General features: G+C 47.1%; 1 protein-coding gene across 3 annotated transcripts in view; it reads right to left on the bottom strand.

The window, feature by feature from the left end:
* Nucleotides 1-3,185: 3,185 nt before the first annotated feature.
* Nucleotides 3,186-23,901, bottom strand: part of UXS1 (UDP-glucuronate decarboxylase 1) — a 95,290-nt gene continuing 74,574 nt past the window's right edge. For all 3 annotated transcript variants that reach the window (XM_010333633.3, XM_010333634.3, XM_074400425.1), the window contains 6 exons: nt 22,683-22,802; nt 14,711-14,754; nt 10,990-11,050; nt 8,453-8,510; nt 6,539-6,642; nt 3,186-3,675 (listed from right to left, as the gene is read on the bottom strand). In XM_010333633.3, coding sequence (XP_010331935.2) covers nt 3,544-3,675; nt 6,539-6,642; nt 8,453-8,510; nt 10,990-11,050; nt 14,711-14,754; nt 22,683-22,802 — 519 coding nt within the window. In that variant the 3' untranslated portion in view covers nt 3,186-3,543. The remainder of the gene's footprint in view (nt 3,676-6,538; nt 6,643-8,452; nt 8,511-10,989; nt 11,051-14,710; nt 14,755-22,682; nt 22,803-23,901) is intronic.

Below are 23,901 nucleotides of genomic sequence, written 5' to 3'. Positions count from 1 at the left end.
CCTAAAAACCTTCTTTTAACGTAATCACCTTCAGAGGCCTAATCTCTACAGTTACATTCTGATGTCCTGTGGGTTAAGACGTCAACATAAATTTTAAGGCGACACGGTTCAGCTCATATCAGCACTGCATTCTTCCTCAGGTCCTGAGGTCCTGGCTGATCTATTTTTTTCTATCTACTTTTAGCATCTTATGCTTGTTTTATATATAATGTCCAGAATTTTTTATTGTACTTAAAAGGACGATGAGGGAAAGTACGTCTCCATCTTCTAAAAATGGTAATCTCTTCCTTGCATTTTTCTTTATATTTATTGAAAAACTGACCTTCCCCTCATTAGGACATGGTAGAGCCCCTATATTGACTCTTATATCCTGAAATTCTATACCACATCACATTAGTTTACCTTCAAACAAAATGTATATAAGATACAGACAATACTGCTGGGATTTCTCTTTAAAATTCAGCAGCACCAAAATAACAAGACTTTTTAAAAACAGTGATGTTCTTGATAATAACATCTTTACTTTTTTCCTTCCCACAACACAGCTGTAGATAAAAATGACTCTTGTTCTCCAATGTGGCCAAGGTACAAGCAGCACACAATCAGGCAGGGCTTTTTAATGCGGAGAAAACATGTGGTTTAACCCTGGTGATTAGTGTTGCTGCTAACTCTGAAGCACAGTGCATTACAACCCAGACACTGTGGCATCAGTTCTCAGGGTAATATAACCTTTCAATTTCCTACAATTTCCTATCAAAGGTAACAACCAACCGCTGAGAAAATCTGCATAAAAAAAATCACTTTAAACAGACGAACTGAAATGTTAAAACTCACAACTCTTCTGCCTTAGGAAACTGCTGAGGATGTTCTAGATTTCCCAGTCTTCAGATACCAAACTATAGCTTCACAGTTATCACCAGACCAGCATTTCTCTCAACACACCTTTTGGGCTGAAAACAAAGTCACGTAACTAAGAACCATGAACCAGAACGAACGGTGGCCCAGGCAGCGCCAGAGCTGTCATCAGAAACGCCATCAGGGCTGGCAGAGGATTATGCCACAAGTCACAAGAGTCTACCTGGGCCAGTGGGCTGGGCTCAGTATCTAAGAGGGTGTAGTGGAAATCCAGTGTATTCACTCTCTAATTTGCACCTTGCTTAAGCCCGCTGTGGCTGTCACTGAAGTTCGTAAGGGCAGTTGTACCAGTCTCATCCCTGCAAGCAATAGCAGTGACGCCTCAACCGGGAGCCAATCCTGAGATGCAGGGGCACCACTGTGTTAGTCCGTTCAGGCTGCTGTAACAAATACTTCAGATTGGGCAATTTTAATTCTGGAAGCTGGTAAGGCCAGGATGTAGGTACTGGCAGATTTAGTGTCTGGTGAGGGCCTGTTCCTCATAGATTGCACGTTCTTGCTGTGTCCTTACATGGCAGAAAATGCAAAAAAGCTCCCTTGGGCTCCTTTTGTAGGCATTAAAGGGCTCTGCACTCATGGCCTAATCCTCTTAAACACCCCACCTCTTAATGCTATTGCATTGGGAATTAGGTTTTAACTCATGAGTTACGGGGGGACACAAACATTCAGACCACAGTAACCATGCTCTGTCTACCCATTCATCTTTTCCAGACCTCTCAACTCCACTTCCCTCTCTTCCCAGGACATTCACGGGAATTAACCTTACACTATATCCTTGACACATTACTTCTTTCTTTAGGGTGAATTAGATATAACTCCTCTTTCCCTTCCCCCTCCCTCCTCTGAAAATGTTTTATGAAAATCACAGGGAAGAAAATCAAAAGAATGAATCCCATGGAAGAATTCCACATACTAACTAGTAAGTAACAAGGTAAGAGAATTCTGGACCCTGGTGCCTTTAGGTTCTCCCAAATTGCACTGCACAGCCTAGCCCCCCAAGATTCCCAGCTTTCCTGGTCTACACCCCTTCTTTGACACCTTGGCCACCATTAGCAGTTCCCAAATAAGCTTCCCAGCTCTATTCATCCTATCTCAGTAAACGGCATATCACTTACTTCTGGCCAAAATAACTACAATTATAAATAAGAAACTATCTGATTTCTCTTTCTCTCTCACACCACATCCAATCCAGCACTGGCCCTAGTTCCAGAATCTTCTGGAGAATTTAGCATGACAAAGAAACAAAACCACATCATCTTCTGCCCTGCCCAAGATTGTGATTCCAAAAATATGTCTAAATAAGAAGAATCCCAAGGTGGGGATTCACAACCGTGAAGGACAAGAAAATCTAGCTTACACTGGTCAGGTATCTTAGGATTTCTCATTTGATACATAGAAACCTTTATCCTCTCAGTGCCTGCTCGGGTTTGTGCAGCTCTCAGGCACAGCCAATCTACTTGGAAAACGCGGAGCTTTAACTTATCGCATTGTCGTTCCCACTTATTAGGAAGAAAAACAAAATGCTAACACTAAACCTTGAAAGGGTTCTTACTGAAAACAAAAGCTCTCAAAAGTTTTCCCTCAAGAAGCCTAGTTCACAAATCTCTCCAGAGAAGACAATTTGCATCTCTTTTTCTCCACCTGGTCTATGTTGGCAAAGGACACAAAAATGATTCTAACCCTGGCTAAGATCTGAAAACTTCACATGGCAGTTAATAACTGTATGCATACACTCAGCCCAAGTAGCATAAAATTGTTTTCAATAGCCACATATCAAATTACATAGTGCACAAACCTGGATGTTTTCAGAATTTTCTTTTACACAAAATTCCCCAATATTTTCCTTAGAAATCCAACAAGTCCTATGCAAAGCAGAAAGACAACTTTTAAAACTGAAAGTCCATGACTGGTGAGTTTCAGTGTTTTATTAAAATAGCATATTTAACCATGGTTAACCAAGAATATGTTAACTTTGTCCCCCCCCCACCTCCCCACCTGCCCCAAATACACAGCACAACACAGTAGTGATTTCAAATATCCTTGATCATGATAACCAATAGAAATATTTCAAAGTCAAGTTTGCAACTAAAAAGTAGACCTTGGAAAAACTCTGAATTAAAAGAGAAACATAAAGCTCTCAAACAGAATTCTTTTATCTGCCCTAAAATCAATGCCGGGGCACCACCTACCTGACAATACTGCTGAGATTTCTCTTTATGCATAGTATAACGATTCATTTATTAAGTACCCACTTTTATAAATAAAATCACCATTTTTCGTCCCGTTTAATGTTCCTTTTCAGCTTCACAAAGAAACCAGTAAATAAAACTGTCAACGACAGTCACAACATATGCTCTCACAGCAAGATAAAAAACTTGAAAATACGCAGAGATGCATCTACGCTATTTTACATAAAAAGAGATTCAAAAAGTGCAAGGCAAAATCTGCAGTTTTTTGAGGGGAGCTTTTAGGCACATCCATTTCATTAAAGCAAGCTTCAGAATGAAATTCCAGTTTGTTCTTCATGACACCTGTTAAAGTCTTTCTTTAAACAACAATAACAAAAAAAGCCAGAAATACATCCCATCAAGTGTCCAACGGTAGTCTTGTGTCCTGAAAGTGAGGAGTTCAGTTGTGACGAGTCCGTCCTTTCTTTATTCTGGCAGGCTTTGGTTTGGGGATGTACTGATTATTTGCCTGGTACTCGAGTTCTTTACGGAAGTAGTGAATTGCTTTGTTTAAACCTTCCTCCAGCGGGACCTGTTTAAAGGGAAGTCGAGAAAGAGACAAGGTCACACCGACAGAAGGGCATCGCAGGAAGGAAGTGCCAACTTGCAGCCAGTCAGGTCTCCTTCAGAGGAACACTCACAGAACCACGTTTTGGTCATGACAGAATCCAGCATCACCACCCATCGAGAGAAGCCAGAGGTCTTTCAGGGCTGCTTTCAGAATGTGCTGTACGACTTATCAAGGGTGACTCTAACTGATGTAAAGTGAGCTTCACCCCACAGAAGACCCCAACTATCTCCTGCTGGTACAATGTCTACTTCAGTTTGAATCGACTGCCAAGATTGTTTTTCAGATAATGCCCATGTGCCCCATTCTTTCAGAAGAAATCCACCTTGGAGTGGAGGGAAGATGCTCTGGGAAGGTGATCTGCATCTGATCAACATGCCTGATTCTCCCACGTTGACATCAGCCCTTTGCACTGCCCGGCGGATCATGGCCCACTTGCACCCCCACCATCCTAAGAGGCTGAGTCTGAGAGGGGACCCACCACAGCCTACACCACAGAAAGCAACCTTCATCTGGAGCTGCCTTGCAGCCAGCAGGAAACAAGTCAGATCAACTGCTGATTAAGAGCAGACAGAGCAAAGGTGAAGGGAGGCACTGCCAAGGGGTGCTGGGGAACGCTGGGGGAGGTCTGTCTGTCAGCTTGACTGTGGCGATGGTTTCACAGGTGTCAAAACGGATGAAAACTTATCAAACTGTATCTTCTAAACATGGGCTCTTTGCAGTATGCCAATTATATCTCAACAAGCTGTTAAACACACACACTTGGGACAATTAAGATGGATAATGCCTGTAAGTTTCTTTGGATCATATCCCTCAAAATGTATTATAAATTAAAACTACTACTAGAAGAGAAACCAGTGGTAGATGGCTCACATTCCAAGAATGTTAGAATATTGTAGGTCAAAATTCCAGAAAAATAAAGATATTAAGCATACACACACCTCACATAAAAAGCAATAGTTAATACATAGTAAATGCACATTTAACTCTTCAAAAAATATTTTGTTTAAAATATAGGTTCTCCTTACAAAGGGACCAACAGCCCCCTACAAAGCTTCAAAAAACAAGAAACTACCTATGCTGCTACAACTTGTTTTACACAGCTCGTGATTACTAGATTTTGTGAAGTCTGGGTCTAACTGTATTTTAATTTCATTCAACAAATTTCTGTGGCTTTTTAGCAGATCACTTAGACTTGTACATCACAGAATAAAATAAGGATCAGGCTGGAACTCTCATGTCCTTTTAAAGTTCAGTACTCGAGGATCCTACTCAGCTCTTACTACCCACATTTCTTAAAGGTACACTGAGCTCTCCACTGCATCCCTGTCTCTCTGACTGTGCCACAACCCACCGGTCATGCCAAGATGCTCCTACATTTGTTGAGCACCCAGTGTGTGTGTCCAGCTTGACAGCCGCCGGTCTCCTGCTGTACACAGGGACACACGTTGTGCCTGAGGGGAGCCTGAGTTTCAGCGGCATGCATGAGGGTGGGAAAAGATGGAACGGCCAGGCAGAGCAGACAGTAAACGAGGTGGACTTGCTTCTGTAGATGCGGCCGGCCCAGCCAACCTCCCGATACAGGTGGTCTTTAAAGCACACAGCCTCCAGACACAGGTGGTCTTTAAAACAGCCCTGGGGGTGAGCGTTCTCCAGCAGGGAGGAGCATACAGTCACCTGAGGCAGGAAGAGTGCCGCAGGCTCAGAGCAGAGGCGGGTGGGGTTCAGGCTCAGCCCCAGGGAGAGTGAGGCAGCCCCGCCCCCGCACAGGCCAGGCCAGAGTCTTAAGTCTACCACAACAGGAAGGCAGGCATGCAGTTTCCCTTCCTCCACACCCTTCAGTCTCACACACTTCCAACCAGGGGCTCTACTGCAGGGCTGATGTGGGCCACTCGCCCCTGACTTGGCCCCACACACTCGAGGCAGGGAGCCGGGGCTACGCAGGGTTGTGAGCATGCGCTGCCAGTGCCCTCGGCACGGCGTTAACGGAGTCAGCTGTATATGTGTGTGAGTATGTGTATGTGAGGAAGTGTATGTATATGGGAGCAGGAGTGTATGTGTGAACGTGTGTGTGTGTATGAGTTTGAATGTAAACGTGTGTATGAATGTGAGAATGTGTATGATAGTGTGAATGTATGTGTGAAAATGAGCATACATGTATAAGCGTGTCCGTATGACAGTGTGTATATGACTGTGAGTGTGAGAGAGACTGTGTGTGTATGAGTGTTTGTATGATAGTGTATGTGTATGAGAGAGTGTAAGAATGTGTGTGACAGAGATTTTATAAAACCAGAGCCGGGCGCGGTGGCTCACGCCTGTAATCCCAGCACTTTGGGAGGCCGAGGCGGGTGGATCACGAGGTCAAGAGATCGAGACCATCCTGGTCAACATGGTGAAACCCTGTCTCTACTAAAAACTACAAAAAATTAGCTGGGCATGGTGGTGCGTGCCTGTGATCCCAGCTACTCAGGAGGCTGAGGCAGGAGAATTGCCTGAACCCAGGAGGCGGAGGTTGCGGTGAGCCGAGATCGCGCCATTGCACTCCAGCCTGGGTAACAAGAGCGAAACTCCGTCTCAAAAAAAAAAAAAAAAAAAAAAAACCAGAGCCCAGAGCAGGGGCTTCCAGCTGCTTCCCAGGTAACATTCTCTGAGCTTCCTGATACAGGAGAAGCTATTTACCACTTGGAGAAACCCCTCTATCTGCCTGGATGCCAAGCCCGCCTCACTTCCCCAGGAACTACCTGACAAGGGTCAGTGCCTACAGCACAGCAGACACTGGACATGGGAGGCCCATCCCCACGAGGCAGCATTAACTCCCCACACTTACCACTGGCTCCCACCCCAGCATCAGCTTCGCTTTTTTGATGTCTGGTTTTCTTTTCTGTGGGTCATCCTGGGCTTCAGAAAGAAACTGAATTTCACTTCCGCTACCTGAGATGTTTAAAGAAAAAAAAGGTAAGAGAATCACAAAGCACAGGGAAGCATGGCCTTACCATCCACATCAAAGTCAAACCCATCTGCCGTGTGAATAGTGTGCAGGTGGTGGAAAGGCAGCTCCCGAGAAGCCCCGGAGCTCCTGAGGGACTCTCCTGCGTGCAAGTACAGGAGCACCCCTGCAACTGCTTGGTGGGGGGTACGTTACTCTACCTCAACAGGCCTGAGTTACAGCCCCAGGCAGTAACTGTACCTGAGTACTGCTCCCACACCACGTAACAAGTGCAGACGTCCCCACCAAGCATGACCCCGGTGTGAGACCACAAACGTATTATGGGGCTGTCCCTGAGGTGGCTGCCCCAAGTAGGCCACACCTGGGTGCACGGAGCCTAGACAGCCCCGAGACCCCAGACGTGCAGCCGCCCAGCTGGAGGGACCTCTTGGAGGATGGCAACGCCTGGCCTATTCTGCATCTCTGCTGGGCCTAGGCCCCACTGGCCAGCAGAGTACAGCCTCACCTGTGACTGTGGGCCAGATTGGCAGAAGAAAGCCTGTGGAGGCTGTCTCTGCCTCCCTGTCACTGAGGCCACACCACAGACTCTGCAGTGAATCACCACCATGGATGGTTTGGGATGCTGTGGCACAAAGCTATACACAGAAGCACAGCAGGGAAGCTGCGCCCCTGCTTAGGTTTCAAATGAGTTTCTCATGCATCAGCATGCACAGATCAACTGAAGAGCCTGTCAACATGCAGACCCTGATGTGGGGGACTGGGCTAGGGTGTGAGAGTATGAATTTGTAACACATGTCCTGATGATGCATGCGGCCACGCTGGCCCACGCGCTTCACTCTGGGCAGTGAGGGTGTAAGGAGTAGATCTCACAGAACTGTGATCTGAGCCTGCCCCTTCCTCACACGGGAGGAACACAGATTCAGAATGGAAAAGCTGGGAAGTGCATAGAAGTGGCTATGGGAGCCATAGATGCTGAAGGCTACGTCTGAGGAAGACCACCGCCTCTACTGCCACAAGCAATGAGAGGATTCCAGCCGTCAGAGTTATTAGACCAACGCCAGTAAATGGCAGCCTGATGCCAGGAATTAATCCAGCCGAGTGGGGTCTGAATGGTCACCTCAGGACACACTGTGGCAATGTTCCACCCTGGCCTTAGCCCTCCAGTCCAGTCAGGATGTGTCTTCACTCCAATTTCTGGATCAACCCCAGACAACAGACATCCTCCAAAAGCCTGACGCCTCAGAGCGCCAGGATGAGGCCAAGGGCTCACCCACTCTATGTCTGCAATCCAGGGCTGGTCTGAAGACCTGACCTTCTCATGGCCTAACAGTCCACCTTGATGGGGTGCTTCCAATGCTACACTGCCCCCAGTGGCTGGCGGCCAGGATGGCCAGAACTGCAAACAATTTCAAACTTGCCTAAAGCACACAGCTGGTGGTTGCTGCCTCTTGCTGTCTGAAATTCTATGCTTGACATGCATGACCAATTTGGAAATCCAATAGCTGTCACCTGTGTGGGATGATCTAACACAATCCTGCCTCAAATACAGGAACAAATCTCCTCCTCCCTCCCACTCCATGCAAACCTGCAATGAAAACTGTGAACAAAACCAGTCTTGCCTTCCTTTATCCATTACTTAAAGAATTAGAAAACACTTCAGTGTTCCTGATAAAAAGTTCTGCTTTGATTCAATTCAATTAGCTTGGATTAATTACCCACTTTCTAGTTAAGGTATTATCAACAGATAGGGCAGGCGCAGCCGATTCCACTCAAGAAGTGATTTATCCTACTTACCAACAAGGTTTTTAATTAACTGAGCAAATTCTAGGATTGTGTGTTCTTCTGGGTTCCCCTAAGGAAGAAATGGTTTAGGTTATAAGCGTCATGACAACAGCAGCGACCCGCCACACAGACCACACGCCTGTCTGCAGAGACGTCTGCTGGCCAAGTCTCACCTCCCTGCACTGCTTCAGCGGAGCTCCGTGTGCCAGCAGGTACTCTACTTCCAAGACGCCAGTTACTCACCTGGCAGTGCTAAACTGCACCATCTATACCAGGCGTCCCCAAACTACGGCCTGCAGGCCTCATGCGGCCCCCTGAGGCCATTTATCCGGCCCCCCCGCCGCACTTCAGGAAGGGGCACCTCTTTCATTGGTGGTCAGTGAGAGGAGCACAGTATGTGGTGGCCCTCCAACGGTCTGAAGGACAGTGAACTGGCCCCCTGTGTAAAAAGTTTGGGGACGCCTGATCTATACCTTCAGCTTCTAGGCTGCTGTGTACAAGGCTGGGCTTTGGCTAGGTCAAGAGTCTTCGGATGAAGGCACATATTCACTCGCTGAGTATCAGGCAATTTCCATATCTAACCTAACTTCTATGTCACTTTTATAAAAGCTTGGGTTTACAGAATTAGCTCTTCTAACACTATCTACTTCCCTCTGGGTGCGCTGTGTTAACCAGGTCAACGATGAAGGACTTGCAATCTCACGTCTGAAAGCTAAGGCAGAAATGAGTATGCTCACAGGCAAGTGTCCTGGGCAAACCAGAGGACAAACTAGATGCAATCATGAAGTGAGAATATGTGTGGGGACTTTAAGGAAAACCACTTGCTTTTTCTCCCTTCCATCACACATCAGAGCACCTGTTACTCTTCATCTGCCGCCACTGCCCCCAAACATAAGAGACCACCATAAAGTCTGATAATTCTATATCCTAAAGCCTCTTCATACCCAGGTCTGAAGTTAGATGGTAAATGTGAAGGGAGGGACCCCAGAACTCACTTGTGCACAGAGGGGACTGACTAGCAAAGTGGAGCGATGGGAATTTGGAAGAAAAGTGATTTTGCTTTTATCAGGGCTCCTGGCAGACACACGATTCCAATTTTAGGAACTGTCCCTGTGCAAAGGCCCTCCACAAAGATGGTATCTTCAGAGAAGAGCCTGGCTGCCCAGGGAAGTCACAGACAACGCTCCTGCTAAGGGCCTGCAGCAAAAACAGAGAGAAGGGGCAGCTCCCGCCTCTCCAGCTTCCGAAGGAAAATGCCGCAGGCAAAGTGAGGCTTCCAGTGCAAGGCTCGTTCCGGTCTGTTTTAAGTGAATGTTTTTTCAAAAGTGGCACACTGTATCTCTCAATTAGTAACACTCCCAGGATGGACTCAGCACTCCACGGCCCATTCTATCCTATGTGATGAGACCTCCCTCTCACCCCAGGGAAAAATGCATGTTCTCCAGTGTCCTTGAGATGGCTGGTTACAAAGACATTCATAAGCAAAAGTGACAAGGTTTGCAAGACATAGGTCACATGGCCAACATTTTACAGTTCCTCGAACTTTAAAATGTTGTGTAGAAAGCAGGAGAGGTAGTTTGAGAGAAGCACCTGAAATGACCCCCAGGCTTCATAGAGGTGGGGTTCTGGGAGCTCTCTAGTGAGCTAAGGGGTTCTTGTGTCCACTGCCACTGACAGAAGCAGAACATATTGAATGCTGGACAGTCCACATTGGACACCCTACATTTTAAATGAGATGGAACAAAACCGCTCACAAAATCCTCAGTGATAGAAAGGGTAAGAGATCCTAGCATAACCCAGCCAAGGAGGAGAAGGCTTTGGTGGGTTGGGGTAGGACCATGTCCTTAAAATCCTTGGAGAGTTACCACAAAGCAGAGGCATCACACTAGCCATGAATGGTCCCCAGGTGGAGAAGTGAGGTCAGTGGGTTGGCGTGCAGAAAGTGAGATTTTTTTGTCCAATATAAGGAAGTGCTTTCTGCCAGCCAGAACTGTCCAAAGATAGAATGAACTGCTCTGAGCAAAAGCAAGTTCACCAGCACTGAAGCTGCTCACGGCTGGATGACCCCTCCAAATGGGAAGTTCTGGGGCTGTGGGCAGTCATGCAGGGAAGGCAAGAAGCCATGAAGGTGGTCTGTCCGGCTACATGGCAGACTTCATGAGCAACTAGAAAACTTTCTCTCTGAACAACCTCCATCTTCTAAAACTTCAATCAGGTCTTAAATGAGGACCTGCTCATTAAATAGAGAACAAGACACATACACATGTCCACCTACTACCACAAAAAGACTTCACACATTTTTAGTCCTGGGCCCTTCAGAGGGCGGTGGGGCTGATTTCATCACTCATCCATGCCTTGCAGATGCTTTACTTTTTTGTATACTCTTACTTTGTGTGTGTGTGTGTTTTCATGAAGTATTTAGCAAGCAACAAACATGAATGCCTTACGTGTGCTGATAGCAAATGAAGCAAAGCCTGGTGCTGCTCATGGTTTCACAAATGAACAAAAGTCTGACCTGTCCTGCAGAGTGGAGGGAGAGGAACACTCACCAGGTTGACTGGGCTGCTGACGTTGCTGTTCATGAGAGCCACGAGGCCGTTCACCAGATCACTGGAAAAAAAGGGGAGGCAGGTGAGGCTCTGCCTGCTGGAACATGCTGGTGCCACGCGCCACACAGAAGCCCTCCCAGAAGAAAAAGTACCACCCCCAGAAGAAAATAAAAACCCAAATGGAAAACTGAATGTCAAAATAAAATCCTACAAACTAAGATGGTGTTTATAATGCGAAAGTACTTATGGATGAAATGATATATTTGACGTCTGGGATTTGCTTTTTGTGGGTGTGGTGGAGATGATTAAATAGGATGAAAGCTGAGAGATGGGGTTGAGTTCGGCACGGTATTTCTGAAGTCCTTTAACGATTAAAACTAAGCATAAGTTAAAACAGGCACATACTAAAAAAAGATGGAGTTTACATAAGTTTCCAAAGAAAATTCATGTTTAATGTGAACCCAGTAGTGACCTGTACGAAAGCACATGATTACTTATAAAAACAAGATCCACAGAAATGAACAAACTCCAGTATGTGAGCCCCATACTGGCAAATCACAGATAAAGCCAAACAGTACCGAGGGTTAAAATAAACAGAAACGTCACTCCCTACTCCCCCAACCTGTAATTCACCACCCTGAAAAACACCTCATATGGAACGGTCAGGGATATCTGGATGTTTCAAATGGATTGTGATCAGCTGGGCCATGAAGGTGAAGATAAGTAAGCAAACTTCCGCTTACCAAGGTTTGGTTCTTATTTTCAGAAGCTTTAAAGTGTGGCTCTGTTAAAAAAAAGTTACTTCGTAAAAATGACACCTCACTGCTAAGCACAAGCACTTTTTCTAAGCTGATTTTTCATGAGCTATGATTCTTAGAAGACTTTTAAAGCTCTGACCCTCCTCCTCCTCCTCTGTCAATACCAGTGAGAAGCAGGTCACTCTGGGTCAGGGTAAACTTCCAAAAGAAAACCCCAGATAGGTTTTGCTTTCCTTTCAATTGAAAAAAAAACTATTGGGGGTAGGGTATTTAGTTAATAAGATATTTCTGCGTTTTCCTTTACGACAAATGGATATTTCATATGAACATGCTTAAAATGTTCTATTCTCAAGGATCAAGCACAAATGCAAATCCCTGCTGACCTTGGATGATTTCTCTTTTATATAAATTGGCAAAAAGTCACTTCATCACTATGGCAGTATAGTTAACAATTGTGCACTCATGACATACATCATGTTTATAAAGACATTAAAAGCTGCCATTCCATTGCATCCACAACAGGTTTTAATATTGAAACTGGGGGGTGGGGTCTATTTGAGTTGGAAAAAGGCTGACTCTCAAGCAGTCAGCCTCAGTGGGGCAGGTAGGAGTGCCATGTGCCTTTTACATAACAAACTGGCAACTTTTAAGGTCAAAATTGCATAGATCACACTCATTTAACCTGAAGCTCTTTAAGAGTGTCATTTTGACAAAGTGACTTTTAAAGAAAATACAGCATGCCTTTGTTATGTAAATGAGGACAAAACCCGGCCATGAGAATATTAAACACAGTCATGCCAAAACGTCGATGCGGATGGCCACCTAGACCTCAGAATCCCTGCAATGTTGTTTCGAGGCAATCATGGGTTTGGGGAGCGGTCAATTTGGTTCAGTAATGATGGACCCAGACATTGTGCGTTACTAAAAGATGCTCAGTTCCTAAAAAATTGCTTCAGAAAAACATCAAATGAATGTTAATGAACTCAGCTGAGTCCTCAACAATGAAAATGTTTAAGTCAGGAAACCCTTGCCCAAGTGTGGCAAAGTCCCTGAAGCCTTGTCATCTCAGATTCCACTAAGGTGAAACCAGAGAGGATCACCAGAATGGGGAGTAAATACGACAGAAGTGTTACAAAACGGGGTTTTCTAAAAGGGTTAACAACCACTCGCCTAGGGGAACTGCTCAAGCCCTCTTTCCAAGTAGTCAAGTGATATGGGAGAGGACGATGCATGTGATGGCAGCTAGGCACATGGGACAGTGACCAGGGCACAGAGAGAGTGATGGGGCAGAGACCCTTGCCCATCAGAGCGGGCCACGCACCCTGGGCGCATTTTGTCCTGAGATGGGACAGCACAGAGCACGGGTATCATTGAATGCTCAAAATATTTTAGTCCCTAGCAAAAAGAAGTCTCTGAGGCTATGTAAAATAAATTTTGCAAGCAATGCCCTTGAGATAATCACAGCAAGAAGAGGAGTGGGCTCTGCCTGGTTTCCTTTTCACTGCACAACATCTCATCGATATTCTATGTGGCATTGGGGCTGGAGAAGCCTGAGGGTCACTGGTGAGGCAGTGCAAGGCAGGCCCACATAACCCAGGACAGCAAGCCTCCCTCGGGAAAGGGCACAGCTGGGTGGGTGGAGGATGGGATGAGAGCAAGTCACTACGGAAAGACAGTACTCAATCCACGGGAGGCCCACAATTTGGTCCCCATACAGAAGTGTGCCATGATGGTTTCCCCCTGGGACATGGTATCTATGTTAAGTGCTTTGAAATGAACACAGTCCCGAAGTGGGGGCAGCTGCCGTTTCCCGGTTAAATCGCTTTTTAGAATACACATGCCTGTTTGGGCAACAATGTTGGCTACAGTATACTTCTGGGCTTCTTGCCCCTTGTGGTTAAGATATTAATGGGTGGGGAGGCAAAAAAACCACTGACTGTATAAATGTTTACTCACAGCTTTCTTTTAGAGTAAATGGAAATTCACAAATACTTTCAGCAAAAATCTATAGTGGTTGTTTTGGATTCTTCTTAAAATTTTATTTTACTACCCGCTTCATTTCTCTAAGGGACTCCTCTTACCTAAGGGTCCCGGGTACACGAAGTTGATGTGGTTGCTTTGGCTGAAGTGGGACTGGGGGGGGCTTCCCTGACCTGCACCACAACAGCCACCATCTCACCCTAGTGCCCCTGGGATGGCCCCAAGACAGCAGGAAGAACACTTCCTGACTGACAAGCATACTGGGGTCTTTGCACTGAAGAGTGAAAATATATGGGTTCAAAATCGAGAACCGGAGGATATAAGAAACTTTCAGAAAACCTGCAATAGCCACATACTGGTAGATACACTTTGGCATATGCAACTGCTTCTATCCTAACTACTCTCAGAACTCATACTGCCTTCTAAAATTAATCACCAATGGAATGGAAAAACAGAACAGTGGATTTATAAGGACTGCCAAGAAAACAATAAATATCACCCTGTGAATCTATTACAAAATATATTTTTAATCTGCATTTAGTTTCAGCATGAAATTCAACATGAGAACACTATCTACCCTGCGACCTCCACAAGGGCTATCTCCTCCACCCCATAAGCCATGCTTGCAATGGGTCAGATTCTGGCATTCGCGGGTTTGCTGGATGCATATGGCCATCTCAACTCAGCCTGTACTGAAGTCACCCAAGTCACCCTCAGAGCTGGGCAACTTCACCCACAAACCACTAGGTGGCAGTAAAAGATTAGTTCATGAGTCACAACAGTTATGGAGATGAATGCAAATTTTAACTTTTAAACAGAGAACAGCAAGTTTTCCCATCATAAAATTAAACATTTTTAATCAATATATAGTGTTAGTGTTGTGGAAATGGTTAACATATACAAGACACTGAACTGTCTGTCAAGTCTGCATGACCCCTACTCCAAAGCACTACTAAGGTTGGGGCCGGGCAGTACAGTCTTACCTGACGTACTGGAACGCCCTTGTCTGAGATCCGGATCCGTACACCTGAAAGAAAACCACCAGTTAGGCCTCCTGAGAAAACCACACCAGAATTGGGTGGGTAGGTGTCCTTGAAATTACAAGGCACACAGACCAGCTTTGAAACTGATCCCAGGGGGCAGTGACACTGACTCAAAGCATCTAGTACCACATCCCACACTCTATTTCGAGACCATGCCCCGGCAGTGAGTCAGTGGCAGCAATACCTAAAGCGTGCACCTGGAATACATGTGCAAAGTTTTCCCTCAAAAGACAGTGCCTGAAGGAATTCATTTCTGCTAGAGTCATATGATGTGACAGGGATCGTGTGAGGTTCTGGGGACTGTGACCTCAGAGTCCAGCTGGGTGACTGATCTACACACAAATGGTAATGCATGTATTTAACTTGGGTTCCCCAGTCTGACTTCCCAACGGCAGAGCTGGGAATGCAGCCCGGGCTGGTCCACAGACTCTTTGGGATGAGGCTGGCATCTTTGGGATGAGGCTGGTATTGTTACAGCTAGCTCCTCAGGAGATTTTAACATAAGGCCAAGGTTGAGAATCATGTAGGAGACTCCCAAAGTGACGCAGAGGTGGCAGGAGGGAGGGAGTGTCACACTCCCCTTTCTGTCCACTGCGCATCTGCTCCACACTTCCATAGCTTGGCTTGTGTTCTTTGCTCTGCTGGCCAAGACCCTCTTATCTACTTTCCACCTGGCAGAGGGCTACTCATCCTTTAGGGACAAGCTCTGATGCTGTCTCCTGAGGAAGCTTCGTCTGGCTTAGTCCCCAGAGAAAGCCCTTTGCCAACTCCTCCCAACTGTGAACTCCCCAGGACTGGTGTCCAGCCCTCCGTGGCCCTGCTGGAGCCCAGCACGATGCATGGTGCAATACTAGTGTAGGATGGGCATCTGCTGAACAACCTGCGGAGTGCCACGGATCATGCCACTCACTGAGGAGGAGATGGCAACAGAGGCGCTTGAGGGGATGCCCTTGGAGGTTTTGTTTGCTTGGGTGCCTCCCTGTGGTGGAATGCAGGCAGCTGGGAGGAAGGGACTGCTTTTGGGAACAAGATTGATTATAACAACCCTGGGGCCTCCTCCCACCTGACAGCAAAAAGGAGCCCCTGCCAGCAGTTCTGTGAACAGCCCCAATGGCTCCAGACACTCAGCATGAATTCCCTGAAGCTCTTCCCACCAGTTCTGAGAAGGAAAAGGGGAAGGAGCAGGTAGGGAAAAAAAAGCACATGCTTCAAACCCCCCGAATGCCTTTTTTTAAAGCAGGTTCAAAGGCTATCTCTGTTTTCTTTCTTTCTTTCTTTTTTTTTTTTTTTGAGACGGAGTTTAGCTCTTGTTACCCAGGCTGGAGTGCAATGGCGCGATCTCGGCTCACCACAACCTCCGCCTCCTGGGTTCAGGCAATTATCCTGCCTCAGCCTCCTGAGTAGCTGGGATTACAGGCACGTGCCACCATGCCCAGCTAATTTTTTGTATTTTTAGTAGAGACGGGGTTTCACCATGTTGACCAGGATGGTCTCGATCTCTCGACCTCGTGATCCACCCGCCTCGGCCTCCCAAAGTGCTGGGATTACAAGCTTGAGCCACCGCGCCCGGCCTATCTCTGTTTTCTTAATAAGCATTTACATATGCCCATTTCACAGGTATATCAGTTTCAACTATGTGGGTTCTGTTCTTGGAGGGAAGGCCTTCCACTGAGAAAAGGCTGGGGATACTGATGAATCGAAATTTCTGTCAACACAGAAACTACAGCTATAACAAATCTCAGTAAAGTAAAATTAAGGAAAGATGGGAGTGGGCCTCTTGGAAGCACAGGGCAGTTCCTTGACAGTTTTGCCTGATCCAAATTCTCTGGCCTGGCTGACACTTCTGATACATGGGAGGAAGACAGGAAGCATTGGGCCTGATTTGGTAGGAAAGGAAGTCCACTCACGGCCAGCTCCGTCAGACTGGAAACTCCCCTCCACTCTAGTGCTATAGGTATAACTCTGGTTTTTGTTTTTGTTTTCTTTAAACAACCTTATTTTGGAGATGAGGTGATGGAAGGTCAATCTGCTGGAGTGACCTGCACCCAGCAGAGTGAAATTTATCTTGACTCCAAGTTCAGGATTCTTTTTCCCACCCTCTTGCGTTCTTAATTTCAAAACTGCATGTAGTTTTTGCACCCCAAAACTGTGGCTCTCAGACTGGCACCAGACCATTCTCCAATCTCGCCGTAGTGAGTACTGGATTTAGGCAAGTGCCGCGTCACAGGCGCTCCTCCACAGGTGGGTTTGGGGCTGTGCTGCTGTCCTGCCCGTTGCCTGTGCCTGCATCCGGGGCTCTGCCCTCAAAGCTGAGCACACAGACGTACCTCTGCTACTTGCGTTGCACCTTCCCACTGCACTCAGCCAGGGTCACTGTGATGGTGGGCTCACCGGTCTGCTGGTGCACTCCAGCCACACTCACAGAAATCCCACCTCTGTGCAGAGTGGCAATGGCCTTCAACAAGCTGGCTGAAGCCAGTCTTCAGTGATCTAGAGCCCAGGCTTGCCCATCAGAGCTGCGGTCTCTTAGAGAGGAGCCATAGAAACATGCAGAGGCAGCTTTTGATTCCACCCAAACATGCTGACCCCAAGCCCTGGAGGGAACACAATCCAGGGCACCGCATGCTGGGTGAGTCCCCAGACCCGGACATTAATCCAGGTTAACGCAGGTTAATCCAGGTTAATCCAGGACGTTAATCCAGGTTAATCCAGGCTGCCAGCGTCGGGATGTGAAGAACCACGCCAAGCACCCGCTGTACCAAACTACAAGGGACTTCTTATGATGGAGACACTCAGCAGTTTGAATGTCACTTGAGCCCAAAAGGAACCTTAGGGCTGCAGCCTGGGAAGCCCAAAAAGGCTCCTAAAATAACCTGCAGTCTGCCTTGGTACTTCCCACTGTTGCCTCATTCAAAGCGCAATGGAGGGAGAGAGTAACACCTGTGGATGCATTTCCCTGCATGACTCGCCAGGGGCAGCTCCCCACCCAGCCAGCACCGCCACAAGGTTCATCTGGAGGCACCATGGTCACCAGGTAAGCTCTGCTCCCTTCAGGTCTGGTGACACAAGCCCCTCAGCAGCACCCACCCTGAGGTCCCACCTGATGTTCACAAAGCAACTGGGCCTCAAGGAAACAGTCCCCAGGACAGGAGGAGGCGCTTCTGCCTGGGCTGCAGTGGAAAGGTGTGGATGTCATGGGACGCCCACTGCACACCCCCACGGGCCTTGCTGATACAGTCTTGAAGGTGTTTATGCTCCATTGCATGCATCAGGCTAAGCTGCAATGTGAGTGGAGCCTGGAACCCTTCCTTCCTGGTATCTTTAACAGTCCTGCCGGATTTCAGTTTCTATGGCACATCATATCTATCATCTATACTTTGGTTTAAACTAGCCTCCTAGTACTTTGCAATATAGGGACTTGTACTTTATCACTATACAGTACTTTGCAATATGGGGACTTATAATTCATGTGTGTAATATTCACTGTGTGTGCTAATGTAAAAATATAAAGTAAAAGAAAGGAATGTTTGTGTGCAATAGAGAAGACGCTACGTAATTATACCCCATCCAAAAATAGCTGTCTTCCTTGGGCTCTAGAATGCACCCTGTGTACAGCCCTTACAATGTGGTCTGAGGCCCTCCATGTCCCCTACTCCAAGATAAGGCCTGCAGGGACTTGTAACAAATTGGGTGTGCAGCAAAATCCAGGGCATGAGTATCACAGGGATCTGGTGTGGACAGCTGGCATCAGCAGAGCTCCCTCAGCCTCCTTATTGTTCTCCTCACAGAAGACAGTGTGAGATTTGGTCCCTCCAGCTTCATTTCAGAGAATAGGAGAGACGCAGGGAGATTCATGCAAAAGTGAAGGCTGCTACTGGGGGCCGGGGAACGAAGGGCTGTGTGCAGGTCAAAGCAGCATGATGATCAAGGAGTCACCAACAGGGGAGAGGACCAGCTGGGGGTGAGGGGCAGCAAGGAGCTCTGATGATCACTTGGCAATGTCCCCAACCACTGTGCTCTATGTGTTTAAGATGTAACAAAGATTCTTTGCTTGGCTGAACTTCATTCAGGCTCCTGTACCTTCTCCTAGGCCCATTTGTGGGCTTTCTTGTAAAATGTTCTTGTTATTTTAACAAGAACCCTGTTAAGTCAGTTTAGCAAGAAACCCTTACCCTCGATATCTGTTCACCCTCGATAACTGACATTCCTCACCCCCCACATCACCCTGGCCTGTCTTCAGCAAGAATCCTGTTAGGTTAATTTAGCTAGAATCTTCCTCATCCCTGATGCTTCCCTTAACGAATTTCTGTTCACTCACATCCTCCCTGCTCCTTGGCTATAAATTCTGCTTGCCTGTGCTGTATTTGGAGTTGATCCCAGTCTCTCTGCCCCTGTGAAATCCCATTGCAGTGATCCGTATTCCTGTCATGATGGTCCTGAATAAAGTCTTCCCCACCATCCTTTAACCAATACCACTGAGTAACTGTTTAACAGATCCTGAGGCTTCCTGCCACAAACGAAGGCCCAATGTAAGGATCACTTAACACACCACAGTATCCGTAAAAGGGCTAAACATCTTACTAGTTTTGAATGGGTCTTAGAAGTACAGTTTTTCCAAAATTTCCCTTTGGAAGAATAGCAAGGCTTTAAAAATGACATAGAACTGGATTCAAGCCCCAATTCTGCCACGTCTGAACTGTCCTGGGCAAATTCCTCTTGGTGAAGTTGTTTTCCCCTCTGTAACCTGGGATAAATCATGTGGGGTGGAAAGCAGAATGAACCCCTCCTGTGAATGTGCATGCTGTAACTGAACTGTGAGCCAAAGCCTCTTCAAAAATAAACTTACGACACTAGCTCTACCTGAACCATACTTGTCTATTTTCTAAGATGAGATGCAAAATTTGCTGAACTTTTAAATGATTCCACTTCAAATACATCTTTGATGTATGATGCACTAAACCTAGCGACATACTCCGTGAGTCCTCATCACAAGACTCTGGTACAGCAGTGAGTGAGATGCTAAGACACGCATGAGCAATCTGCTCAGAAACACAGCTGCAAGGTAAGCAATCACACCCACCCAGCCTGGAAAGGGAGGACAAGACACTGAGCTGTCCCTGTCCACCCTGGAAGAGGTCTTCATTTTGGAAGTGACTCCTTAGAAATGTAGCAGAAAAGGAACAAGATGGACACGCCTCCTTATTTCCCTTCCTCAGGAAGCCACGTGTTTCTAAAGACAGGCTGGCAGAGGCAGGCCTGCGAGTCTCTCCAGACCACTCCACAGAGCCATCTGACAAGAGCAAAGAATAATATCTCAATTGGACAGAAAAGAATGAAGTTAGCGACTTTATCAAATTCTCGCTGGGACACAGAATTCTGTGTGACAAAGGAAACAAAACACAAAGGCCTCCCTTGGGACTTCTGCCTCCTGCCACCAGAAGGTGCCTACAGGGACTGAAGTCCGCCACATTCTGGATTAACTGCAGTTGTGGATGGCTCCAGAGATCTTCTCCCTTCCATCTCTGGCACAAAAGCTTGCTCAGTGTGAAGACAACACATGAGTTATCACCTCTGCCAACAATGCATGCATTCTTGGGGAGGGCGGCTAGGGGAGAGCGGGGGCCCTGGCTGCTGCCAAGGAGGCACTAAATCAAGCTCCTCCTTGGAGGCTCTCACAGTTTATTCTGCAAACAAAGCAGCTCTCATCTCACAGCATGAGGGACTTTCTGAACACACTGGCTGAAAAGGCACCAGGCTGTCCCCAGATGTGGAATTCTCAGCTGAGCAGGTGGACTGAACTTCTTCGCAGGGCACGTCACGAGCTCCTCAGAACCCCAAGTAGCAGCAAGAGGGGAACATGGGATGACAGTTTCACTACTTTCACTTACTGTAAAGGAAAGTGGCCACTACAAACCCAATCATTAGTCCACCCAGCATCTCTCTCCTGCCACCCATGTGCCTGGGGGGGTCTTCTTTCTGGGAGCCAGGGAGACAACCATAAATGAAACAAAGTTCCTGGTTTTGAAGAGCACATACTGTACTAACAGGGATTGGGGGCTGGAAAATTCGTATTTCAGTTGGTTGCAAGGGCAGTGAAGATAATTAACATGGTTATGGTAACCAGCCTGGTACCATGATGCAGAGAAGCGTCAAGAAAGTTCTCTTCTGTAGAGAAGAATGAATGAGGAGAACGCCTGGAAGAAAAGCAAGACGCTCCCGGGACAGGCAGGAGCAAGGGAGCGAGGAAGCCCGGCCTGAGGGAGGGCATGGAGGCAAGAAGGCCGTGTCCTGTGCTCTGCTGGGGATACAGAGCCACTCAAGCTTCTGACCTCTCTTTACAAGGATCCCTCCAGCTGCGGAGGTGAGAGTACACAGGACAGGGGGAATGAGACTGGCTCCAAGGCTAAGGTAACAAACAGTGTTGGGACAGCGGCAGTATAGACCAGGGACTAGAGAACGGACCTACCTAGGTAAGGCAAGACCATTAGGATGTGATGGTAGATCTGTGCATGAAGGAAGGAGAACAGCCATGTGTGGCCACTGAGCCTCCACTGAAAGGCATCAACAAGACACTACTTAGTGACGGGGGAGGCGGGAGAGCTGGCATGGGCTGTTGAGAGCCTAGAGCTAGGGTCTGACCTCACCTCTCCCGTGGGATGCGTTTGGCAAAACTCAGCTATACAGGGCAGCTGCCTCCGGGGAGTCATCTCACTGTGTAACAGCCTGAGCTTTTAGTTCTACACTGGTGGTGGAGCAGCTAACACAGACAAGGAGACACACACACCATGAAGAATGCTTATGAAGAGCGGGGGCTCTGGGTTCAAAATCAGGTTACCACTGTGTGGCCACCTAAGCCTGGGCAACTCATATAACCTCTGCACTCCAGCATCCTCACCTGAAAAAGGAGGGGAATAATGTCACCTGCAGATCATAGGAGAAGAGTGAGCTAACATGATCAACTGATTAATGGGTAGGTGCATACGTACTACACAGATATACACATAGCTGTAACTTTTCCCCCTGGTATATACTCAATTGATAATAAACCATCTTGCAGGATTTTCAGAGCAACAGGATGCTTATCGACTCTTGAGTCCTGCCAAACACCATGCTGGAAAGGGCTCTAGGAGGCTACGGATCAGAAGAGCAAAGCAGCCTGGGCAGACGACCACGAAGAGGAGTGGTAAGAGAGGAGCAGGTGGGAGGGAGGATTAGCAAAACCAAAGATGCAGGCAGAGCCTCTCACCAGGCAGGCCTGGGGTGCTCCTCCCCAGGGAGGCCAGAGGGCTGTGGGGACAGGTATGGAACAAGCAGCCCGCCCTGACCCGAGATGGTAACGAGGGTGCCAAGCAGTTAGCGTCAGCACAGACAACCCTGCCACACACTTGGACCACTGACCAAAGGTCACTGGGACCTCTGTTGGCTCCAGAAGTTTCCCTGGGTTGAGGGTGGCCAGTGGAGGACAGCACTGAGGGCCTGCCAGCACGGTCAAGGTGACAGCCCAGCTTGAGCAGATGTGGCTCACCTCCCCACCCTACCTGTCCAGGCTTCTTGGCATCCCCAAGGACACTGAGTACAGGCACATCCCTGGCTACAGCCAGCAGGCCAAAAACATATCAGGGAAGGTCTTCACAGGCCAGCTGGCACAGGCAGGCAGACAAGGAGGCATGGGCAGGGACCCCAGTGGCCATGGAGGGCAAGGTGACTTGAGTTATGTGCAGCAGCTACTTGTCTGGGTTCTGTCCCCGTGCCTGTCTTCTCCTTAGTGGAGGGCAGCAAGTATGTACACAAACACTACATGGCAGCTTCAGAAGTGTCACTCCCCAAGCCGAGATGCACTCATCCCTCATCCCTTGTGGGCAGACTCCGATTTGGTTTGCAAGGTGTTCCCTGCGCCGAGGCCAGCACCTACCGTGAGCGGCTCCCCCTGGAGTGCCTGCAGGATGAAGTTGCTGACCACCCGCCCATCATTCATGTGCATGCGTGGCCCAAAGGTGTTGAAGATTCTGGCCACTCGCACTTCCACGCCTTCCTGGAACAGAGAGAAGAGGAGGTCAGGCGTGCTCCCTGGCATGGTCCACGCGTCCACTTTGCATTTCCAGTGCCCTGCATGCAAAGTGTGTCAGGAAACGTTCTGCTTTCCATTCCAAAATGGAAATGGCTTTTTGTTCTGATTCCATAATGCGCTCATTATAAACCAATCGGGAGACCACACAGAGCTATACCAAAGAGAGTCAAAGCTGTCCCAGATCTCGCCACTGAAAGCTGTCCCAGATCTCGCCACCAACATTAGTATTGTGGTAGAAAACCAGCTAGATTAACAGTGCAAGGAGAAAAAAAATGTGCTTATATAAATTTTTTCCCAGTTGAATATGTATTTTCCAAATGTGATTATGTTATGAATATGCTTTTCTAATCTTTTTCACATAATATATTGTGCAAATTTATCACTCAACAGAGATTTAAACGTCAATGAATATTTGATAGCTAGAGAGAAATATAAGAAAGATCTCTATTTTGGGAAAAGGAGACATAGACACGTTCTTACTGAGTGACCCCGCACCTACACTCCCAATCTGTTTTACTGAAAAACATCTGTTTTAGTGAAAAACTAAATACAACTTAGTGCCCAGTTAATGGTTTTTAGCTAATGGCCTGGAAAGAGAAACAGACTGACACTGTTTAAAACAGTCATTCCTCCTGTTCATTTTCATCTCTATGCTCATTTTCTTCTATGCATTTTTTAATGCTTCTATTTTTACTACAATAAACATGTATTACTTTTGTAATCCAGAAAAGTCTGTTTTCAAATATGCAATCAGGGAAGTGCATATTTGAATCACAAAAGCCTTCTCTAAATGATCTTGTTTAATTATTAATTTCACACACTGCTTTGCCATGGATGGAAAAGTTAAATGTTTTTATCAGAAACTCTTGAATTAGTGGGTGTTTACAGTGTATATGTATCTAATGTTTGATTCATTACAGAACAAATGTGCTCTTTCTGGGCATCTGAGGACAGTGAAGACCTGGGGCTCGCACTTCTCACTGCACCCATGTGTCTGCTGTTCCTGCCCCACCACTCATTGACCAGGCCAGCCACTGGCTCGGCTGCAGCGAGACTGGGAAAG

This window comes from Saimiri boliviensis, chromosome 1, assembly GCF_048565385.1.
Source record: "Saimiri boliviensis isolate mSaiBol1 chromosome 1, mSaiBol1.pri, whole genome shotgun sequence".
NCBI classification, from domain to species: domain Eukaryota; kingdom Metazoa; phylum Chordata; class Mammalia; order Primates; family Cebidae; genus Saimiri; species Saimiri boliviensis.
Note: the sequence above shows the minus strand (reverse complement) of the source record. Positions and strands in the feature narration are given on the sequence as shown.